The 22845-nt window shown below is 39.6% G+C and overlaps 1 protein-coding gene across 1 annotated transcript; it reads left to right on the top strand.

The window, feature by feature from the left end:
- Positions 1–1417: 1417 nt before the first annotated feature.
- On the top strand, positions 1418–22845 carry nckap1l (NCK associated protein 1 like). The gene is made up of 31 exons (XM_034868915.1): positions 1418–1500; positions 2795–2905; positions 3563–3655; positions 4203–4259; positions 5158–5300; positions 5934–6024; positions 6589–6726; positions 7507–7555; positions 8278–8434; positions 9361–9417; positions 9543–9639; positions 9880–9989; positions 10285–10417; positions 10532–10613; positions 10723–10781; positions 10892–11037; positions 11167–11299; positions 11658–11777; positions 12137–12276; positions 12977–13108; positions 14415–14633; positions 14783–14913; positions 16377–16474; positions 17153–17246; positions 18100–18182; positions 19312–19392; positions 20314–20407; positions 20523–20639; positions 21459–21568; positions 22214–22303; positions 22666–22845. The coding sequence occupies exons 1-31, from the start codon at positions 1483–1485 to the stop codon at positions 22780–22782; spliced, it is 3300 nt and encodes a 1099-aa protein (XP_034724806.1). The 5' UTR covers positions 1418–1482; the 3' UTR covers positions 22783–22845.

Raw genomic sequence — 22845 nt, 5'->3', positions numbered from 1 at the left:
TGACAAAGTCTTTAGTCTCAGTAGTAGTTATGCTGAATGTGAGAATTGCTTGATGATGAAGCTATGCGATTGTCCAGCTGCTTTCTAGCTAATATCTGTTCCTATAACTTGTTTTGGTGCTAAAACTAAAGCCTGTTTCTAGCTGATTTGTAACACATAAGACACATTCTAACGTTGTTATTTTTTAAGAGCCAAATTACAGACACTAAATCTGGACATTTGTAAGATTTACAAGTCTTTTAGATCCATGTGTGTGCCCAGGAAGCAAGCAAGTCCACAGCATAGACAGCCCCAAAGTTTTGAAGTCCTATGATCCCCTGAAGTAACAACAAAAAGTGCTCAAATTTTGTGAATGTGAACCTTGTATTTACTGTATCACATTGTGTGTGGAGATACCCTATATGGTTCAGTGCATCTCATCCAAGTAAACATTAAGTTTTGTGGTTTGATTTAGTCCAGGATGAGTAATTGCACATTTGTGAGCCAAATTCCCTTTGACAAATGTATCTATTATGCTATCGTTAAACTCTCAAAACAGGACCGACCTCTGTGTACATACAAAACATACAGTACATCATGCACAGTTAAGATAAGTCTGTCTGTTTGTCTGTCCTTCTCACTGTCTGTTTTTTGCGTTTTTTGTGATATTGTTTGAATATGTCACACACCCACTTGGTTGCATAATGCATCCCCTTTTCATTTGAGACACACACCTTCAGTTAGTAAATAGTGCCATCTTGTGGTGAAAGAGAGACCTTTATGAGGTCTTAAAATTCATCACTGTTCCTGGTTTTCTTAAATGGCGGGTTGATTTATACTTAAAGTAAAAAATAGTATTGCATTCAGTGCACTTTACTTGAGTAAGAAACATATGATTTGTACCGTTGTGCTATTCACAGGAGTCCTTTTACAGAGCAAAAGGAAGTAGCTCAAACAACAATAGAGGCAGCTTAACAGACAGGAAACATTGACGTTGCCATTCATTTACAAAACAATATAGTCAATTACATGAATATGTAAATAATGCATGTTCTCTCCAGCATTATATCAAAGTATTTAGCAATACAATTAAATTTGGGGACTGTATTTTCTTACAGATGTGATGTATAACACTAAAGTTTTTTAAAAACAACCTTTTTCTGCCAACTTTTGGTAATTCTTGATCATCTTTTGATTGTTTGATTTTAAATAGGTTTTGACATATTTATATCCACATTGTGACATACAGTTACAGTATGTGGGTGATTTAAACACTCAACTCCACTCATGGCTCCACCTCCACACATAAGCCACATGTGACCTATTGTCAGGGTGAGGCGCTGGGTGCACTTGTTTCTGACGATTCGACAGCTGCACAGGACCAGGAGGCCAAGGCATCAACGGCGGGAGAGGTGCTCTGTTTCTGGAGCCATGGACTACCAACAGAAACTGGCCGAAAAACTCACCATCCTCAATGAAAGAGGGGATGGGGTGTTAATACGCATGAACTACATTAAGAAGGTGAGGGAGAATAGGAAGTTTTATGAAGGAAAATGGTCTGTTTCACAGAAATAAGGAACTTGACTTGAATCTCATATGTTAACGCCTAGGTAGTATTCTCAGAATTTGCACCCGTATGCAGTTATCACACCATATAAAAGCATATCTTAGAGTAAATGTATCAGTTATTCACTGCTTAGGAATACATTAAAAGTGAATGATATTTAGAAATGTAATCACAAATGTATATTGTCAGATTTCATAGAACTGTTAAAAAGGAGTGAGAGCTTGATTGTATGAAGACTAATCTACATTTAGATCTACAATTCAAGCAAAAATGACTGTATGAAGCCAAACATATTAAAAAACTTTATTTGTAGTAAACGTAGTGCAGAGTATGAGGATGCAATCCAACGGTTACAACCCAGTCATTTTATTGTTACTCAAAATCAAGAAACTCTTTAGGGGCTGCAACTTAAACAGCAGTAAGGGAATCATGTGATATAACTGTAACAACCGTGTACTTTGTTGTGTAGGCAGCAGTGTCTTCCAACGGCAACTGAGCTTATTTCTCCAAAGAGGAAGTGCAAACAGGAAGTCAGTCTGAGCTGTCAGTACCTAAAATGTCATGGTTTGTTATTCTGAACTAAATGCTGTGAAACTCACACATCAGATTAGATACAAATAGGCCAGAAACATAATGTGAAGAAAACAAAGAGTGTTATTAATTAATATACTCTAATGTGACTCCGGAGAGAGTAGGCTATGATTGGTTGTTTTCGACAACCTACACATATCTGGATCTACATGCAGGAAGTGACATTCTGGTCATTAAAAAATAGAACATGTTTTGTGTACTGTGCACATGCATACATCTCCATTTTGTTAACCCATTTTGAGGATGTGTATGCATGTAGGAGGAGAAGTGCATGAGCAGTCTTATTTTGAGTTTGTGCTGAGCATGCATGCATGGAGGTGGGGAGAGCGTAATGACCCACTCTGCCCACAATCTTCACAGCTAGTCCGTGGATTTTTCTTCCAACCAGCTTGCTTTTCTAACCAGTGCCAGGATGCCACTCGAAATGTGAATCCCCCCACAATTTATTCATGTCAAGAGAACGCATAGAACATGGTTGCACAACGGTTGCAAGGCAAATCAAGTATTCAACTGCAAAAACCTGAAATACTGTATGACAAAAATGTAACCGAGTGTTTCAATATGATTGTTTAAGTTGAAACCGTGGTTTTTGTTTAAAAAAACGATGTGCGAACTGTTCACATCCTCATCTTTATCTTTTCCTAACCTCTGTTACAGACCTGTGCAGACCCTAAGACACGGCTTTCCCTCCTGACGGATAAAGCCATGGAGCCTTCCATCAAGTACATCAACAAGAAATTCCCCACCATTGACTTCAGAGGAAACATTGTATGCAGCAAGTGTGATTGTAACTCTTTTCCTTTAACTTGCTTTCTACTCAAGGACATGCTTGTAATGCTTCTTCTTTTTTTCTTTTTTTGTAGAAATGGAAATTATTATTTTAGGATCTTAACGCAAAAAAGGATTGTTCAGCCAGCCAGTATATAAGGATTCTATAATCCATTGAAGACAATCTGACCTATGAACAAACAAGGAAGCAGTTTGACAGTCATTTTTTGTAATAACAAGCTAATATTTTCTGATCTCAAGAAAACAAATTATTATTATCACATTATAAAATGGTAAAACAAATGACTTTTGAAAACAAAGTGTTATTAATGATCAGTGCTACCAAAGCATGTCATCCCCACAACACTGTCTCTACCTGAAGTATTTATGGCATGCCTGACCGAGTTAGTGCATGTTAAAGTTGTAGTATTTACATTAAGTATTGATATTTGCTACATGATATATAAGTATCTGCTAATATGTTAATACTACGTTCATATTTTTTGCTCTTTTCATGTTAACATTTCCATATGGACAATGGTTTAAGTAGAAAGTGAAGCTAATTTAACTTAAAAGAAGAAGGACAGCTTTTCTCAAAATGTTAAGCTTTGTTATATCTGACCAGTAAAGGAAAGTTATCATTATTGTTTTTTGCAGCAAAATCTGAATGGCATACAGCGACAGAAATCCGAAGTGTTGGCAGCTACAGCAAGCTACTATGACTCGTTCCTGGATGTCATAGAGTTCAGGGTGATGGTCTCTCTTTTTTCACATAACATGACCAAGATCAACAGCAGAGGAAGAAACATGAGCACACCAAAAAGCAGCCTACAGTAACAAACTGTAAAAATCCATGAAAATTAAACAGTAAATGTACATCATTCCTTATTTTTTATGAAAAACAGTGTGATAATAGAGGACAATGATGGTGTTTGCAGTATTCTATCTCTGTGCTTCCTTCTTTTTTGGTTTCCAGAAACCATTTACATATAGATTGGTTTATTCTTATTTGTGAAAATAATAGATTTTATTCAAGATATCAAGGACAGTTATCTTCCTGGGCTTCGATGCTGCTTGTTACACCTCCCTTCACATTTGTGCATTTCACTGATGGAGGTCGCAGCAAGGCCCATGCATTATGTTCATTATGTAATAGAAATATGCAAATGTTTAATGATCACTTCTTCAGAAATCTGTGAAAAAAGATTGTGTGTTGAGGAAATATAGCTTAAAATGATTTAATTGTTGCTTTTTGTTGTATGTTTTCTAATCTATTCCTTCTCTGTTCTTCATTAAGGACCACGTGTATGAGTTGCTAAACACCATAGATGCCTGTCAGTGCTTCTTTGATATTGTAAGTATTCATTATGTGGCTGGTAATTGTTTGAGGTCAGGGTAAGCGCTGAGGTCATGCACAACAGCGGCTGATAATCTGACATGTCACTCATTTCTCTACTTTTTATTCATTCTGCTGCAATGCTGTTTACTCCTTACTGCTGCATACTGCAAGTTACCTTTTCTCTCCTCACTGCCCACGGCTTTCTCCTGTTCATTTTATCGTTTTTTTTTTAATTGCGATAATGAAGTGGCACCTCTAGCCTTGTGCATTATGAATATCCTACAGTATATTTCAATGATGAGTGTCTCCTGTGATCTGATCTGTACAGTTAATGTAGGCATTTTAAGCACCTCACAATTCTTTTATTTATTTGGGGACCATCTTTTAGAACTTGACCTTTTTTTTCTTTCAAATATAAATGAAGATCCATTTAACGCAATAAATAAGGACTTACGTCTCTGTGAATACACTGTCATTATTGCAGCCCTAGTGCATTTCAGAGTACCGTAATTTGGCTTTGACACCCTTAAAAGGACATGTGATGCAATTCCCTTTTAAAACTGAAAAAATTACATTAAAGTGATTTCACCCCAAATCTAACTCTCTCAGCTTGAATGGTGACCATAGTGTGCTTAGTGAGGAAGAAAAGTTACAATAGAATCCCATGGAAGCAGGATTTCAGGTGAGGAAAAGTAAAAAAAAATAAAAAGGCAAATGCTTCAGACAATAAAAATAAATAAATAAATAAATAAATTAGACCAAAAACTTTTAAAAACAGATTTTGGCAGGTTCAAACTGTGATTGACAGTTAATAATTGTCCCCATTACCAACATTAAATACGTCTCCGTCTTAGCTTTGCTGACAGGAGGCAGTTTCAGTAATTTTACCTCTACACTGATATTTTGATTTCAGGCAATCAACTTTGACTTCACCAAGAACTACTTGGATCTGATCATCACCTACACGTCTGTTATCATAACGCTCAGTCGCATTGAGGATAAGAAGGCACTGGTGGGAATGTTCAACTGTGCGCATGAGATGACCAATGGGAGCAGGTAAGAAGACATAAAACTGCTTGATGGAAGCCACGTCATGTATGGACTACAAAGCAAACGGTTTTCCTTCTACTCATCCCTATTGATCGAGATATAATCAACAAAGGGTAGTATTTACTTTGGCTACCACAAACACTTCATTAAAGAGCTTTCATTAAAGCATTTATGAGGTTTTGCAACTATCAATATGACTATTTCTCTGATCCTCATAATTAATTAGAATATGAATTGCCGCAGACATCGACAGACCACCACTGACCTTTTCTGACTACCAAGTGGTATTCTCACATTTTAAATCTGCCCACTTTGCACAATATTAATGAATGCGCTCCAAATGATGCTTATCTAAATTTGTGACGTGAGCAGGCCGCACAAACACAGACATTCTATGTGCACCCTACACACAGAGAAGCCCCTTGAGTGGAAACAGTTTCATCTCTTCAGTATTTCAGCCATCCAAAAATGAAGCCGTAGAAAATGTGGTAATTTATGAAATACCACACTTTTAGCATCAGTAAAATCCCCGTAAGGGACTTTAGATTGACAGTTGTGTTATGACAATGTTGCATCATCATAATGTACTACTTCTTTTCCCTCTCCTTGATTAATTGCATACTGTAATGAACCCTGCAGTGACCCGTCCTATCCACGGCTTGGCCAGATGTTTGTGGAGTACGAGCATCCTTGGAAGAAGCTCACTGAGGAGTTCGGACCTCACACAAGGGTACGTTCAGTGTAAATTAAAAATATACTAAATACAGTACACGGCTATAAACAGTTAAAGGGTTACTTTAATGGAAAGGTGGCAGAGTAAAGGTAACCAAATCTTCAGCTTAATTCAACTTTGTTTTAAAATTGGTGTTTATGTTATATAACATATAACATGTTTAAACACAAAACATAAAACTAAATGGACGTAAGTACAATATGGCCGCCCAAACATTACAGACATAGTGCTGAATGGGATTGTTGAACATTTCATTCCAAAACCATTATTATTGTATTATTGTCTGTGTCAGTGATATAATAATAGTTCAAATTCATTTTACTTTTACTTACTTCTCCAACAGTGGCAGTTACACCGCTCTGTGTGGCTCGTGTTGTAAGATAAGCCCATGTGCAAGAAAATGTAATCACAGCTTTTGAGCCTCTGACTTGTTCTTGCCATAATTTGAAGTGAAGTGTTTCTATCTCTCCATATCTGTCACTGAGCCTCTTTCCTCCATCTCTGCCTCTCTCCATCTTCCTCACTCACTGTTTCCCTTTTCCTTCTCCGTCCCTTTGCCAGTCTGTGACGGCGGCCTTGCTCTCCCTGAAGATGATTTACCCACGCAGGAACCTGCCAGCGGAGCAGTGGCGGAGCGCCCAGCTCCTCAGCCTGCTCAGCGCTCCAGCTGCCATGTTGGACCCAGCCTGCTGTGACACTGTGAGTCCACCCTCCGGTCAACTCTCCTCCTGTTTTCATCTCTGTCAGAGGAAGAACAAAAGAGGAAGCTGGGGGTAGTGTCCAAACTAGGGTTTTTCCAGTGATGTCAGGCAAAGAATTGAGAGACAATGTCACAGCTAAATGATCCAATAAAAGTATATATGTTTCTTGAAGGTCAGACACAGTCCACTTAACATTAGTAGCTCTACGGTATGCCTCCCATCATAGAGCTATCTTTTAGAAAATCATTTGTTTTATTTCTGCTCTTCCCTGAACTTGTATGTTGACTTATCTCCCTTTTCTAAACGGTTTAGTCCTCTGTGATCTTCTCTTCTGTCTTTGAACACCATTATGGCCCCATTGATGTTGATCCCTGTTTTGCACGTGGCCACGAATCCAGCCTAGAAAGGGACCTCCAGGCAACAATTTCTCATGAAAAGATGCCATACACAGTAGTTAAATGCAAATCACAGTCACTCATCTAAAGTCTACGGAGAATATTAATAGATATCTTTTTATTTTTAGCATTTTTTACAAACCTCATTTAGGAGGATTTAGGAGGATTTAGGAGGATTAGTCAATTATTTGGATAGTGCAGAATCTCCAAAATGTTCTTTTTTCTTTTGAAGGTGGAACAAGAATAAATTAGCAATGATGCCAAGATGGTGATGGCTACCAAATAGTTAAACTGACAGAATTTTACTTCAGTAGCCTTTATACATGAAAGGCTTTGGTGGATTTGTCTGGATTGGCTGTTTATAAGCTTTTTGTTTACCACAGATGGCATGTGAATACCTGTCTATGGAGGTGATGGAGCGGTGGATCATTAGTAAGTATTCCTGTATGATAACTGCATCTATCTGCTCACTTTATACAAATATATAAACATGGTGCAGCATTTTACAACCTGTTCTCAATTCTAACTTGTAAAATACCGATGCTTGGTCAGTGGTTCTCAGCGAGGGATACCAAAGCAAAATTTACCCTAGAGCTTGTGTAGGCAGAGCAACAGCTCAGACGCAGGGCTGTAAGAGGACGTAGTTTTAAGAGTGACAATGGTGGCGGGTATGTCACAGTACAACACGGTAGTATGAAAGACCTAAAATCCTTGTAAGGAGGTTGGTTGGGTACAACGCAGTACTTTTATCGAAGAGACCAGGGTTTGGGAAATGTACATTGTGTAACCCCACCCACAATCTTGTGGGTGTTATGCTGTATGTCAGTTAAATGCACGTCCCGACCCACAGCGTCAAAAAGTGACGCCTAGGATTCAGAATTTTTGTTTCAATTTCAGTGTGTTGCATTTTCAGACCTGTTTTGGTTTAGACACATTTCAGACACACTGACATCTTGCACATACATAAAAACGCAGAACTACCTACAATAACACCAGCATACTGTATTACTTGTAAAATAGTTTACCTTAATAGGAAATTCTAGTTAATTATGTTCATAATTAACTGTTGGTATGACAGGAGCACTGCACATGCAACAGTAGGGTTTCCACCACACAGGTTGCATCTTAAATGTTGCTGACTATGCTTCTTGTAGTTGGCTTCCTGTTGTGCCACAGCAGTCTGAATACAAACCAGGCGTCCCAGGAGCTGTGGAAGATGGCTCTGCGGAGCGGCCTCTTCCTCGTCCTCACCAGAGATGAGGTACTCAACATACACAAGGTCTCCGAGGACCTTTTCTTGAGCATCAAAGGGTAAGTATGCTGCACGGCAACAGTATGAGAAATAGTCCTGGTGAATGAAAAGTAATTTTAAAAGTAAGATGACAATGGGTGGAAGATAATGCACCAACATATGTCAGATAGTCAATAAAGGAGAACTGATTAGAAGATAATTTAAGTACTATTCTAACTTCACTGTGAGAGTCCTGAACTGTCGAGGACATCGGCTCTCTCTGATTGCTCTTTTATTCTGCATGTGAAGACCTGGGCTGAGCCTATATCAGCAGCCTTAATGACCAGATATTTACAGATACAGGACATACCAATAAAGGTATGACTTTTAGGGGGAATTATTTTACATCACATTAATACACAGATTGCAAATAATGCAAACTTACTTGAATGCAACATTCTAGTAAGTACTTAAGAGAATACTGTTTTTAACATTTTGAAGGCAACTGTCAAGTAAAGTATATATTTCTTTGTGTCCCCCTCCTAAAACTGGTGAAGCTAGAACAATAAAAAATTGGTAAAGCATGTATTCTAAACACAACAAAAAAATGAGGGCCTACATTTTATTACGTATGTGCCTGCACATTGTGTTAATGACAATGCAATTGAATTGAACTAAAGTGTCAACAACAGTGAGGGTTTGGACCATAGTGGATAAGAAGAGCACGGAATATAGACTAAAGATTAGAGAGAAAAGGTGAGGAAGGTGATATAATGTATATAATAGAAGTTAAAGTATATATTAAGAGGTTACATTATAAGACTTATTTGTTTTTCTCACAAGAGTCTCAGAAGAAACTGATTCCACTGCAAAGTTAATACATGCCAAGACAAAGAAAACATATATTTGATATTAGAAAAAAGTTGACATTCCCTATAACTGCACAAAGTGTTATACAGTTAATTAGCTTCTTATCACATTTGTTGATTTCCTTTGTTGTTATCAGATATAGCAAGCGAGTAGCAGACATCAAGGAATGTCGTGAGCACGCCATACTTAACAGGTGAGACCGGCAGACCAAGCAATGTTTTTACCACTTTTGGGTCATAAATATTCATTGATGGTTATTTACTTTGAAATGAGCTGTGGGAAACAAATGTCCACATCTATTTCCTGTGTTATTACCAGTGGAGCTATGCACAGAGAGAGGAGGCAGTTTCTGAGAGGAGCAATGATGGAATTATTTAAAGTTCTGGATGATGAACCTGGACTTCTGGGCCCAAAGGTAGAAGCTTGGTAATGAGCATAACAGCTGTGCTCGAGCAATTTAAATCATTTCATTACAGCAAGTGTAAAATGAGATTCTGGTCATATGAGTTATGAAAAACAGTGGGCTAAATGTGATCCGGCTCCCATCCTGGACATCTTGGACTCTGGGGAATGTTTGAACAGGGGAGGGGGGGCTTAGATTCTTTCCTAACATTCCTCTTTCTTCTCTGCTCTGTGTGCCAATCAAATCCCATAGGCCCTGTTTGTCTTCATGGCTCTGTCATTTTCCCGTGACGAGGTCCTGTGGCTCGTCAGACACTCGGAGAATATGCCAAAGATAAAGACGCCCGAGGACTACATTGACAAGTAGGACATAGGTGTAGAGGAAGTAAACCGCTGTGTCATTTTAGTGTGCAAAAATCTGGCATCTATAGCAAGTTCTCAGCCAATTAAGATGTCTCTCCACATTGCAGCTGCTAGTTATTTAGTAGTGCAGTTATCCTAAAGTGTGCACAAGATATTTTTACAATGGCTTATTTATTTATTTTTGTTTAGTTATTTAGTTATTTTTTTAACAAATTTTAATTATGAAAGGTAGTAAAAGAGTTACTTGTTAAGAAATGTTTTGTGTTAAATTGCTTTTTTCTGTGTTTTTACCCAGTCAGATGGCAGAGCTGCTGTTCCACATGGAGAAGTTAAGAGGTTTGATGACAAAGTACAACCATGTAGTTCAGCGCTACCATGTCCAGTACCTGGCACAGTTTGATGCATTGGTTCTCAATGACACCATTCAGGTACCTGTCGTAGATATATATTGCATGGACTGTCCAGTATAAGGTACAACATACAATTCTGTGTGCAGAAAGTGGCAGCATATACTTAGAAATCTGTTTTTTTCTCCTCTGCAGAACATCTATGTGTGTCCAGAAGAGGAGTCAGTCCTGATGACTTCATTCGTCTCAACCCTCTCTGCTTTATCAATCAAACAGGGTAATCACAACAACATACTGCAGACTGCTTTACCCAATGTTTATCTCTGTTTCAAGTGTGACATAAGAACCCCCATTTAAATAATGACAGATTGAATTTTTCTCTGCAGTGGAAAACAAAGAGGAGTTTGATTTCAGAGCCCTTAGACTGGACTGGTTGAGATTGCAGGTACAGTAGATAGGTTAGATAGATTTTATCACACAATATTCCGTTGTTGTTGTAAAACTCAGTGTATGCTTGAAGGTTTTTGGTTTGGTTTTGTTTGTCTTCTGTTTTAGGCCTACACAAGTGTGAACAAGGCCCCTCTTCCAATAAAGGAATACCCTGACTTAGCGAAAGTGATGAACTTGATTCAGTTTCACACCAGGATGGTGGACAGCGTGGAAGAATTACTGCAGGAGACATCTGAATTGTCCATACTCGGGTCAGTCTCTTCTCTTTTCTTCTCTTCTCTTCTCTTCTCTTCTCTTCTCTTCTCTTCTCTTCTTGCCTCATACTAAGGTCGGGTGGAATAATTTTCTGTCTGCTGTTTGATCTCTTGTTTGTTTCCCAGTTACTACCCTCGTGTCTTTGAGAAGATGTTTAGCCAGAGCAGTGAGGAGATGACCATGAAGCGTTACCTTATGGCCTTTCCTGTTGCCTGCTCTCACTTCAGCCAGTGTGGACACCCTCTCTGCCCAGAAGAGGTCAGTGTTCAGTCATTTGCTTACTACTGAGGTAATCATCAAATGAGACACTGGTTACACTGTAACACTGTATTGTGACAGCAACATATCTTTGTATTCAATCATGATATAAATTAGAGTTATGTAAAGTTTGAAATGTTTGCCAGTTCAAGGAGTCTGGCTTTAAACTGAGCCTGTACAGTAAACAGTGAACTATAGGAAAGGTATGGGCAACAATGTGCCTTCTATCTTTTGTGTGCATACTCGATGTGTGTGTTCTGGATTTTTCTGAGCCTTTGTACAGACCTAACTGTGTCATCTGTAGTTGTACATGCAGCATGTGTACACTCACACATCCTGCACTTGTTTGTGTGTCTAGACAGAGGCAATGGAGAAGAAGATTTTGCGCCTGTGTGTGACCTTCCTGGAGCAGATAGCCAAGCAGACCAGCAGTGTTGTGGTAGAGATATGTGCTGAGCAGTGCAACCTCAATGACCAGGTGAACTCAATTTCAGGATTTTAAAAAACTCATTATCTAGCGCAGATGGATTCCGCCATACTCCATATCCAAATATAATCACACTAGTCTCAGCTTGGCTGTAGCCAGTGGACAGACTTGAGAATTTAAATGAAATGATAAGACAGGTCTGGAGTTGATTATTGCAGTGTTGTTTCTCAGGTCCCTTGAGGAAAATATGTGGAAAGTATTTACTTCTTGACTGAGTGCGTCCAACATGAATGCACAACTTCCAAGTTTGTCTTTGAGCATGTTACCCAATATTTTCTGGGCTAAATTCGCTCTCCCTCTATATCCCTCTCTTTCTTTCCCCCTTCTTTTCTCCTTCTCTGACCCCTTAGCTGCAGCCCAAGCACTGTGCCGAGGCCATCAGCGCAGCTCGCCATAGAAAGCAAAAGAAGCCGATGCCAAAGAAAGGAGAGGTCCAAAAAGAGAAACCAGGCGCTGAAAGCCTGAGAAAAGACCGGGCCGTCGTTACTAAGTCAGCTTTTTATTTTTGTTTCCTCCACTTTTTCTACTTATCTCTCTGTCTGCTCCTAACAATAATACTGCATTTGCAGATGTTTTAGAAAAGTGAAATTGTTACATCTTTGATTTTGGGAGACATGCAACATTATCATCAGCACTTGTTCCGGGCAAAGTGCACTTCAATGAACATTTGACAGTGTTATTGCAGTTCATGTTGGTAGAAATATTTTAATATCCGCTGACACTTCCAAAAGATCTCCTTCACCCCATGACACTTATCAGAAAGAAAGGATTAGTCTACAGTTCATTGGTTGTTTGGAAATGTATTACTCTTCAAGATGAATCAGTCAGGGCTGACAGGTACTGAAACAAGCTATTAAAAAATAAGAAACAAAATGTCTCAGCATATTACAAAACACCTTCACTGCTAACACATTTTCTGTTGGTGTTTTCATTGTTTTGATCATATTCTGCATGCAGCTAAAGTTAGAAAGCTCACTAATTAAGTCTGAGGATTTGTAATTCTGTCTCTCTCCCTCCTCTCAGTTTTCCTCCTCCCTGCCTCAATTTGGAGAGATGTTTTACAATCCACCAATGTTTTTATTACCTAATTTGTCTGAGAAAACCACATCAGTACCACAGTCACCTATATGTGTCCTAAAGATTTCCATCTTCCCTTCCTTCTCTCTTTCTCTCTCTCCATCTTCTACCAGTGTGGACAAGATGCATCTGATGCTGACAGAGCTCTGCTGCTCCTACAGCCTCTGCACTGACTTTATTGTCTTCGACCACATTGTCGTTCCCACAGAGTTCCTGCTTTCCCATCTGGAGACACGCCTTTCTGAGTATGATTTCCATTTCTATTTTATTTATAGTATCAATTCATAACCATAGTTATCTCGAGACACTTTACAGATAAAGTAGGTCTAGACCACACTCCAGAATTTACTAGGACCCAAATGTTATAGTAGTTTCCTATGTATGATGAGTAGGGATGGGTATTATTATATTTGTCTGAAATGTTGGATGATATGATAAGTCCTGAGGCTGTTTAAAAAGCCCCTGAGGTAACTTTTGCAAATTTTTTCTTTCCCTATCTCATGTGTAGACTAATTCTTATGTGTGCATTTGTCACTTCAGCTCCTTAAATAATAACACTCTTGTATTATTACACACATTACACACAGGCCTGAATTACACACACATGCTCAGTACCTATACATGCACTAAATGGAGAGATGTCAGAGTCAGAAACTGTCAGAAATGTGCTGATAACTGACATGAGCGCCTGCTTTCATTGTGAAAGTGACACATTGTCCATGTAATATTGCTTTCTTTGCCAGTGCATAAATGTGCTGTACAAACGTACCTCAGTGTACCAACATTACAATGTTTTGACTCCATGTCCACTCTTATGCTTGTATGCATGTTGTCCAGTTGCCTGGCCTCCCTGCTGAACAGGGGCTGTAGAAATAATAAACACTCTGATCAGAATGGGACAGAGCACTAGGAAAACTCCAAAAGCATTTCAAGTTGCGCTCTCTACAAATTGTCACTCACAGATTTGCACACAGGTTTTTTTGTCCTGCTGACAATTAGACAATCATCTGGAGCTTGTCTGTTGTGAAATGTCTCCTCCATCACCATAATGAACTCTGCTTTTCTGTCTGATTCCTCCATGTCAAGCTATGCTGCACCCACTTAAAAATCTGAGAAGAGATCCATCATGTCACTCCCTTGCTCTGTGTCATTTCATTGCTTACTATTATTTAGATTAGGGGTTGGTACCAGGGCAACCTAATGTGTCTGTGTATATGATCTGCTTTGTCTCCCTGTCTTTGCTGATGATTATCTCCCCTGTCACCCTAAAATGTGTGCCCTTGAGTAGTAGCATGCTTGCAGCGATTGGGCCTTCAATGGCCAAAAGTGTAAATATAGTCTAGTCAGGGAGAGAAAGAGAGGGAATGAAGGGCCCTGTCAAAGAAAGAAATACAAATGCAGAGAAGCCCTGGAGCAGTGAATGTGCTGACCTAATGAGAGTATAGGACCATGCCACCATGGCTCGTTTAACCCATTTTAAGCTCCCAGCTGTTCACCCTCAGCCCACTGCGACCTGGTGATAAGTGACGTTGGATAAACATGTTTCTCCAGGATCATCGTGAGAATGGCCAATTACAACCAGACCACCCAGGAGATAGCCCGTCCCTCTGACCTCCTGGCGGGGTTAAGAGCCTATACTGCCAGCCTGCACAGCCTCTCTAGCTACATCAACGTGGACATCACCCGGCTGGTGAAGAACACCCTGCTGCAGCAAACACAGCCGCTGGACTCACGTGGGGGGCAGACCATTACGACCATCTACACAAACTGGTGTGTGTAATAAAGATAGGTGCATTTACAGCATGCTACATGCATGTGTCCACTTTGAAAACACAAGTAGCACACACAAGCACATCCTCTTTCACTCTCTCTGTTGAGTAAAGGTTGAAGAAGTTTTGTTTTGTGTTTCTGCACTTCAGGTACCTGGAGAGTCTCTTGCGTCAGGCCAGCAACTCCCTCATCGTTCACTGTCCCACAATGCAATGCTTCGTCAACCAGGCTACTGACAACGAACCAAGTTTCAGAGCAGAGGAGTTCTCAGATATATTAGGTCAGGCCCCAGAGCTTAATTATAGTAATTTAATCAGTGGCATAAATCAGTGTCACTGTGAGCCTTGTGCTACATCTCTCATTACAACTGGAGTAATTCTCATAGCAAGTTAAAAGTGCTACTACTGGAAATAAATGTCTATCACCTCCATTTTTCACAACAAAGGACATACAGACAATGTGAGACAAATGATAGACAGCCTAATAAAAAGCTTATTTAGCTATTCACTGACACTCATTGCATGATGCATTGTAGGATAAAGGAATTCAGATGACATCAGATGTCATCAGTAATATTCAGAGCTGAGTATCCTAGCAACAACTTCAACTTTTGGGGAGGTTTACTATGAACTTCTCCACGTTGTACACCTAATAATGTATTTAAGTCACTACAAGTTATGGAGAATGTGAGTGATGTGGGTGTAATGTGGTTACAGACAAACACCTTACTACATATTTATAGTATTTCCTTTTAATATTAGCAGGTTTGCAAGCAAAAAGACATCAGTTAGAGAGATTCCCTTTTTGCTGGAGCATAATTTTACACTTGACAGAATCAAAAAGTTCCCCCGTACTCTGTTAAGAAGTAATGACGGGCCAACAGATCCAAGACATGACTCGCTCCTTAAAACTTGAGATCTCTTTGACACCACATGCAGAAGGGAATGTTATTGCTCAAGACAATGTGGAGCTTGTTATTGCGGAGTTGTTTTCCTTCATGCTGTCTGTCATGCAGTTTATTCAGACGCTGCCTGGCAAATGTAGCGTTGAGTATTGCTCATCATCTCCTCCGCTCTTTCGTCCTTGCCTCGTAACTATTTCAGCATCACTTTTCTCACTCAGCCTTCCTTTCTGCCTACACACTTTTGTACCTTGAAGGAGCACAAGCCTCCTTACGGCTGAATTGAGGTTATATCCAATCCACTTGGCTCATTCTAACATTATAGAGATGCATACATAAGTCATGCACAACCACAGTACCTTGGAGACCACTGCACTTCAATAGACGCCCTTGCACAGTGTCATCATCATTGTCTATATTTACTCCTCAGTAGTGAGGTCTCTGCGTGCCTTACAGTGACTCACTCACCAATCCATTAACACTTCCAATTTTAACTACACATGTCCTTATCCAACCATATTCAGGCAGAGATGTTGAGCTGAGTGAAAGGTTTAATAGCTACAGTTGTCTCTCTCTCTCTGTCTCTCATTGATTCAGCTACACTCACAAATCAAGTGTTATGTTTCTTATTTTTGTCACTGTAGAGAGTCAAGCTTTGTATTAGATTCATGTAAAAACACTACAGTGTCCACAATACGACTGCACCTGAGTTGGTTTCTGTTGTGCAATTTTGTAAACAAGTTGGCTGCCTGACTTCAGTTTAAAAGTAATTGATGCATCTGTATGTCACTCATCTCCCTCCATTCATGATCTTTAAATTCTTCAAACCACCTTCTGAACAGAGTTACAGGCCCTGGCGGAGCTAATTGGTCCATACGGCCTGAAGTTTCTGAGCGAGAACCTTATGTGGCATATCACCTCTCAAGTCAGTGAGCTAAAGGTACAGTATGATGCAATGGGCTTGTTTTAAGGACCTTGATGAGTGGCCTGCTGACTTTAATAAACATTTAGGATTACTTCTGCCCTATAAAGGCAGAGAGCAACATCGGACGCAGTGTAGTTGAGAGAAGTAGTTTATGCCCTGCTTATTTTACCATCCAAACGATAATTACCATTGACACTAATGCCCAAAGTATGCCGATAATCTGTTGCACTATGCATTATCTACCAAAATAATAGTTTTTACAGTATGTAATAATTTTCTGTCAAAAAGTCAAATTCAGGTCTCAACTCTGTTTTGACCAGATGTGTAGCTTACACAGGTACAGTCAAATCAATGAGCACAGCAGTAAAACATAAATGTTTCCTTTGAGATGCATTCTAGTGATTTTTATTAATAAATTCTAATATTTACACTATTCTTCAATTAGTCTGGAAGCATTTTGTGTACTTCAAAGCAACCTTTATCGTGTCAAACTCATGTATCTCTTTTAAAAGAGTTGCTACTGCTGTAGGCAGTAGGCTGACGTGTCAGGCTCCACAATCGGACACCTGTGATTGAAAAAAGGACATCTGAACTTACTGAGAGACAGATCTGTCACAGCTATGACCTCTCGCTATCATATCTACCAACTCAATGTGGTTTTAGCACTCATGTCACTTTCTTCTCTTCTGATAGAAACTGGTGATTGAGAATATGGACATCCTGGTACAGATGAGGAATGTCTTTGATAAGCCAGAGGAAATGGTCAATCTTAAGAAGAGGCTGACAGGTGAGAAGTGGAGACAGGAAAATGAAGAGGTATAGGGGTTGAAAAGGAAATAATAAATGAATAAAAGCTGTATGTGTAGAGAAGGTGAGGTGGGGGGCAAAGTACAAAGTGAGGAAAGGAGCAGAGAGAAAAGGAACAATAACAAGAAGCAAAGATGGAGTACTCCAGATAATTCACTTGAAACAGAAGTCCTTATCATTTCTTTACTGACTGAAACACAGACACATCTTTGGTTTACCAGCGGACCAGCAGTCCTTTGTACGTCACTTATTTTATTGAGGCTAACATGATAGAAGCGGGAACTACCATCAGTACTTTCAGGCACCAATGGCCAGGCCATTTTTTGAAACAATTAAGGAATAGCAAACCCTATATGTTTTTATGTCAAGTGTCTTGAAATTCTTTAGGGAGTCAGAAACAAAAGTTCATTCTCTCACAAATGATCTTCTTACATTTTTCTTTTTATTAAATCATTGTGTGAGGATGCTGTAGTAAACTGTTGCTAGTAATTTAATTTAAAAAAAAAATACAAAAAAAATAAGTAGCCTAAATAATAAAATGTATTGTTTTTCCTTCATTTTTGCCTAACTATCCTTAGTTCTATCCTAAAGCTCATATAAATCACATGATCAAATCTTGTTACTTGGTCCCCTTTTTCCCAAGCTGCACAGAAATTAATTGCAAATTTGCAGATAACCAGGTGAGATGTCAGACACTTTAGAATCATTAGCCGACATCTTCCTATTCATTACAACAGCAACTAGTCACACATCCACCAACAGTGTTGCAGGTCACATCTGTACTGCGTCTCAAAGAGGAGCGAGCATCTCATCACTTTTAAATGCACTTCTAGGTGGAGACAACGTGCTGAAGAGGATGACCATAATTGGCGTGATCCTGTCCTTCAGGTCGATGGCACAGGACTGTCTGAAAGATGTAATGTACAACAACACTTCATGATAATTAAAACTGGCTAATAAACTGATGAAAATGTTTCTTACAGTGTTTGTCCAAACAAAAAGGGTGTGAACCTTTAAAATTAGGTTAGTAAGTAGTAAGTAATTAACACCGGTAGTTAGTTCTTGATGTTGGGAATAGTAGTTTGACACATTTTCTTTTTATGTGTCAAAGTTCTCAAGGTTCACTTACAAGCTTTTCACCAGCAAGGACCACACCATCAACCACATACGTTTTGAACAATTTAATAACAAAAGATGATTGGAATGCAAGGCCTGAAATTGCTGGATTGCGAGACATAAAGTCGCATGTGGTCATAAGTTGACTTGATGTTGACAGCGTTTGGGGAGGCTTCGGTAGGGAATCTGCCGTAGCACTAGGGCACAAAGGGCCCCCTTAGGACCTAAAGAAGAGGAGAAAGGATTGGAACAGAAAGAGGGTGGGAGGGACGGCTGCTGAAAGCCGGAGCAAATAAGAGGACAGGCTTAGGTGGATAACTACAGAGATACCGGTAGAGGCCTTTTTTGGGTAGTGGCCCTGCTCCTAAAACTCTGCTAGCGTAAATTCTGTCTTCATCAGCAGTTGGAGTTTTTTCGGTCTGCACGCGGAATATATTATGTACCAGTTATGTTATTTAACCACCTGTTGTCACGTGACTGAAGTTCCATTCCTGGATCAAGTCAACGCATTCTCCTGAATGGATTTGTTTAATACTATTTGAAAGTTGATGCACAGCAATTTGTATGATATCTGAAAAAAATTACTGTGACCGCCGGAAGGCTCTAGAAATTGAGCTAGTAAGTGGACCTTGAGTTAGAATTGTCTTTTTTTTGGTCAAAGTTTATAACAGTTTTACTTTTCTTTTTTTTGAGACCTATGGAATAACAGGTTATAGTCCATTATCGTCCTGTAGTGTCCTGGTTTATCTTTTCAATATTTAAAACAACAGATAAAACATAAAACATCAACAGGAGAAGCAGGGTTTTATGCACTGCATCTCTTGTCACTCTGTGCAGAGCTGGAAGAAAACTGACCGCTTGCTATATAAAGTCTTTCCCACATCATGTACTGTATGATAAGAGTAATATTGTTTCATATTATCCCATAGGTCTTGGAAAAGCATTGCCCGTATCTGATTGGGCCCATGGAGTGCCTGAAAGACTTCATCTCTCCTGAGACCGACATCCAGGTAAAACACTGCGTTTGTATTACAACTACACTCTAGAAACAGCATTCCATATGTTGAGATCCTACAGAGAATTTGAAGAGCAATAATCAGGGTCTAACTGTACATGAATCATCCCATCAAAATTTATCAACAGCATTAAAGGTTTATTTTCACTGGGCATACTTATTGTGGGAGAACTTGGGTTGAAGGCAGATTATTGTGTTTACATTCATCCATAACGTTTTTACAGTTAAGACTGGGGAATACAATGATTTCTATCAGAGGTTAAGAATGAAGAATATATATATATATATATATATATATATATATATATATACAGTGTTCAACAGCTGATCTGAGAGATGGAGAGGACCAGTTTTTTTTTCTATTTTCTAGTACCAACCAAATTAAATTCCTTATCTCCCTCTGGAGCAATCCGTGTGACAGTGAGCCATGAACTCCCCCTCCCTTACTTACGTCTGGCCTCAGATTGAGGCATGACAGCCGTGCCACAGCCATGGCCAGCATAACCCCAAAGACGTCAGCAGCCCCGACATGCCTCCGTGAGAGACTGTGATCGTTGCTGCAGCTCTGCGGTCCAAACCACATCAGTGGAAACATTCTGCTCAGACAGGCTAACCATGCATACAACCAGAAATAGGGCGGATCAAAACCTTTGTGTCATGACATAGGCACCCACTGCTGATTAAGTGTCATTACATGTGCAGTAGGCCTCTGTCACCTTCGTGGCTACTACATAAAATACAAAGCACACCTCATCATCCTAAGGATCTTCTTTTTGTGGGGTTTATCAGCAATAAAATGCAACTAAATTATGAAAATTGATTTGGTCCATTGCATTTAAATTACACTTCATGTCTGCATTAAGCACCAACCTGCCATTGTTAGCTCTACTTCACTTAATGCTTTATGACCATACAGGTGACTCTGAGCGTTTTTGAGCTGGCTTCTGCTGCAGGGTTGACTTGTGAAATAGATCCTGCCCTCGTCGCAGCAATCCGCAGTCTGCAGACAGGTAACGCTAACACTATTAGTGCCACTATGTACACAGCTTGATCTAATGGCTTAATGCAGTCATTGGGAAAAGGGAGTTCTTTCAAATCTTAATGTTTTCTATGAAAAACCGGCAGATAACACGTCACTTGATGAGGAGTACAAGCTTTCCTGTTTGCTGCTGGTCTACATCGGCGTGTCCCTGCCTTCCCTGGCCCTGGACTCCAACTCTTTCTACAGCCGAGAGCATGGAGGTGCGTATTAATTAATTTGATCATAGATATGATTATACTGTACATACAGTGTGTGCTTATATTAACTTATCATTCTGTCACATTATTTTTGTCTTTTGTCTAAGATTCAGATTTTGCTTTTACTTGTGTTTTGTGTTTTTTATCATTTAATGAGCATTGTTGGGGGTGCCTGAGGCCTAAGACTTTCACTGCCAATGACTACTTTTTTAATTGACGTGCACATAAAGACAACAAAGAATCTTGAACCTTGAAAATACTTATCGGTGCCTCTTCCAGCCTTTACTTACAGTACCAGCTGCTGATAGTGTATAAAAAAGGTGCTCCAATCTGAAACATTAGGGCTTATTAGCATCTCTGTGCATCATACTTTCCAGTCCGGCTGACGTGGTCCGAAGCAGAGTATGTTGGTTAATGAGAAACACGTTTCTGTTGAGAGAGTTTTGTTTACAGATAAGTTCGGCTGACGTGCATCGATACAGTTACTGTTGGCATGTGGCCCTGCTGACCCTGACTGCTTGGCTCCGAGCCTGGACCATTAAGAACAGCAAATAGCCAAGATTTCTATCAAAGCACAGGGTGGCGTTTGTCTCAGATTATTTTCTTTGTCTCTATTTTCCATTGGCATGTTGGAAATAGATTTACCCTGTGAGCCTGAGGAAGTACACTCAGTATACTTCCTCTCTAGGGTTACGGATCATTTAGTTAATGTCTCTAATTGTTGGGCCACAAAAACGTCCTCTCTGTGGCTAGGGCTACAGGAGCTGCTATTCTGTTCTTTGTATTAGTCAGTATTTAATGTTGTGTTTTTATTTTGCTCAGGCCACAACAACAACATCCACTGTTTAGCTACAGCTATCAACCAGCTGGCTGCTGCCATGTTCACTGTCCAGAACAAGAACATAGAGCAGCACCTGAAAGAGTTTCTCCTGGTGAGTGGCAAACATTTATCAAGTTTCTTATTATTAAATTCAATAATAAGGTCATATTTTACCTAGTCTATATCCGTGACGTCCGCTTCCAGGATTGCTCCAGTGCCAACGGAAATTCCGCCGGATTTCACTCTTTTTACCCGGATGTCCATTACCTTTCGTTTTGTTTTTGTTGGAATTTAAACTTGGGTGGATTAATGAGGACTATGGTTAACTACCCCCTTTAGATCTCTGCAGGGTAAATCCAGACAGCTAGCTAGACTATCTGTCCAATCTGAGTTTTCTGTTGCACGACTAAAACAACCTTTGAACGTACCCATCTTCCACCAAGTTCCTTCACAAGGCTGTTTTGCAGAGGCCCCATGGCTTTTCTCAGAGCTTAGCTCCTCCCACAATAATTGGGATTGGTTTAAAGAAATGCCAACGAACCAGAGCATGTTTTTCTCCCATCCCGGAATGCCCTGGAGCAATAAATGTATTAGACAGACGACACAGGATTGATTGTTTCTTGGTCACACTACTCTGACAATATTTCAATTTAAGAACTTTTAAAAGACACTGCCAACCTTTGCCCCAGATGAGGTCGAGTCCAGCAGTGTAAAAACATTCCAGTTGTTTGATCTTTTTTAACTTTGTGTTCCACAGCTGGCTTCCTCCACTCTGCTCCAGTTGGGACAAAACGTGGAAAGAATGGAGATCAAAAACCGAGATTCCGTCTACCTGCTCCTACACTTGGTAGGCTTCCTAGTACATTGCTAATCATTGCTTTTTAAATTGACAATAAGACACATTAAGAATACATTAATGAGCAACACTGTAGCACTGCGTGACAGTGGTTTGAGTCAATCCCACATACAATGTCCAACGTTAAATACCCACTAACACAACCAAATGTGTGTTAATCCACTGCTGAAAATAGTCCCACTGTGTTCTCCTGTTTGCTAAAAACTACAGTGTCCAGCTGTTTAGGAAATTAGTCATAGTGACATAAAGATTTACGTTTTCAGTAGAAGTAAACAGACTTGGATTTTGATGTTTGGATGGGATTTGTTAACAATAGGAAAGAGTTTTAACACTTTCAACACTAATTTACTCAGATTGTGGAGGAGTCTCCGTTCTTGAGCCAAGACATGCTGGAGAGATGCTTCCCGTATGTCCTGCTCCGTAACGCCTACAGAGAGGTGTACAGGTCCTACATCGTCACTCTGGGCTGAAGACTTTGTTAAATACCATATTTTTTATTTATCTAATATACTATTTTAAAGTGCATGCATGTT

Source organism: Etheostoma cragini, chromosome 4 (genome assembly GCF_013103735.1).
Source record: "Etheostoma cragini isolate CJK2018 chromosome 4, CSU_Ecrag_1.0, whole genome shotgun sequence".
Classification (NCBI taxonomy): domain Eukaryota; kingdom Metazoa; phylum Chordata; class Actinopteri; order Perciformes; family Percidae; genus Etheostoma; species Etheostoma cragini.
This window is presented reverse-complemented; position numbering and strand designations above follow the sequence as displayed.

Excerpts from the sequence above, each read along its gene's own strand:
- nckap1l (XM_034868915.1), top strand. Across the intron at positions 11,038-11,166 it reads TCTGAATTGTCCATACTCGG|TTACTACCCTCGTGTCTTTG; the intron begins GTCAGTCTCTTC and ends TTTGTTTCCCAG. Across the intron at positions 18,183-19,311 it reads CACAGGACTGTCTGAAAGAT|GTCTTGGAAAAGCATTGCCC; the intron begins GTAATGTACAAC and ends ATTATCCCATAG.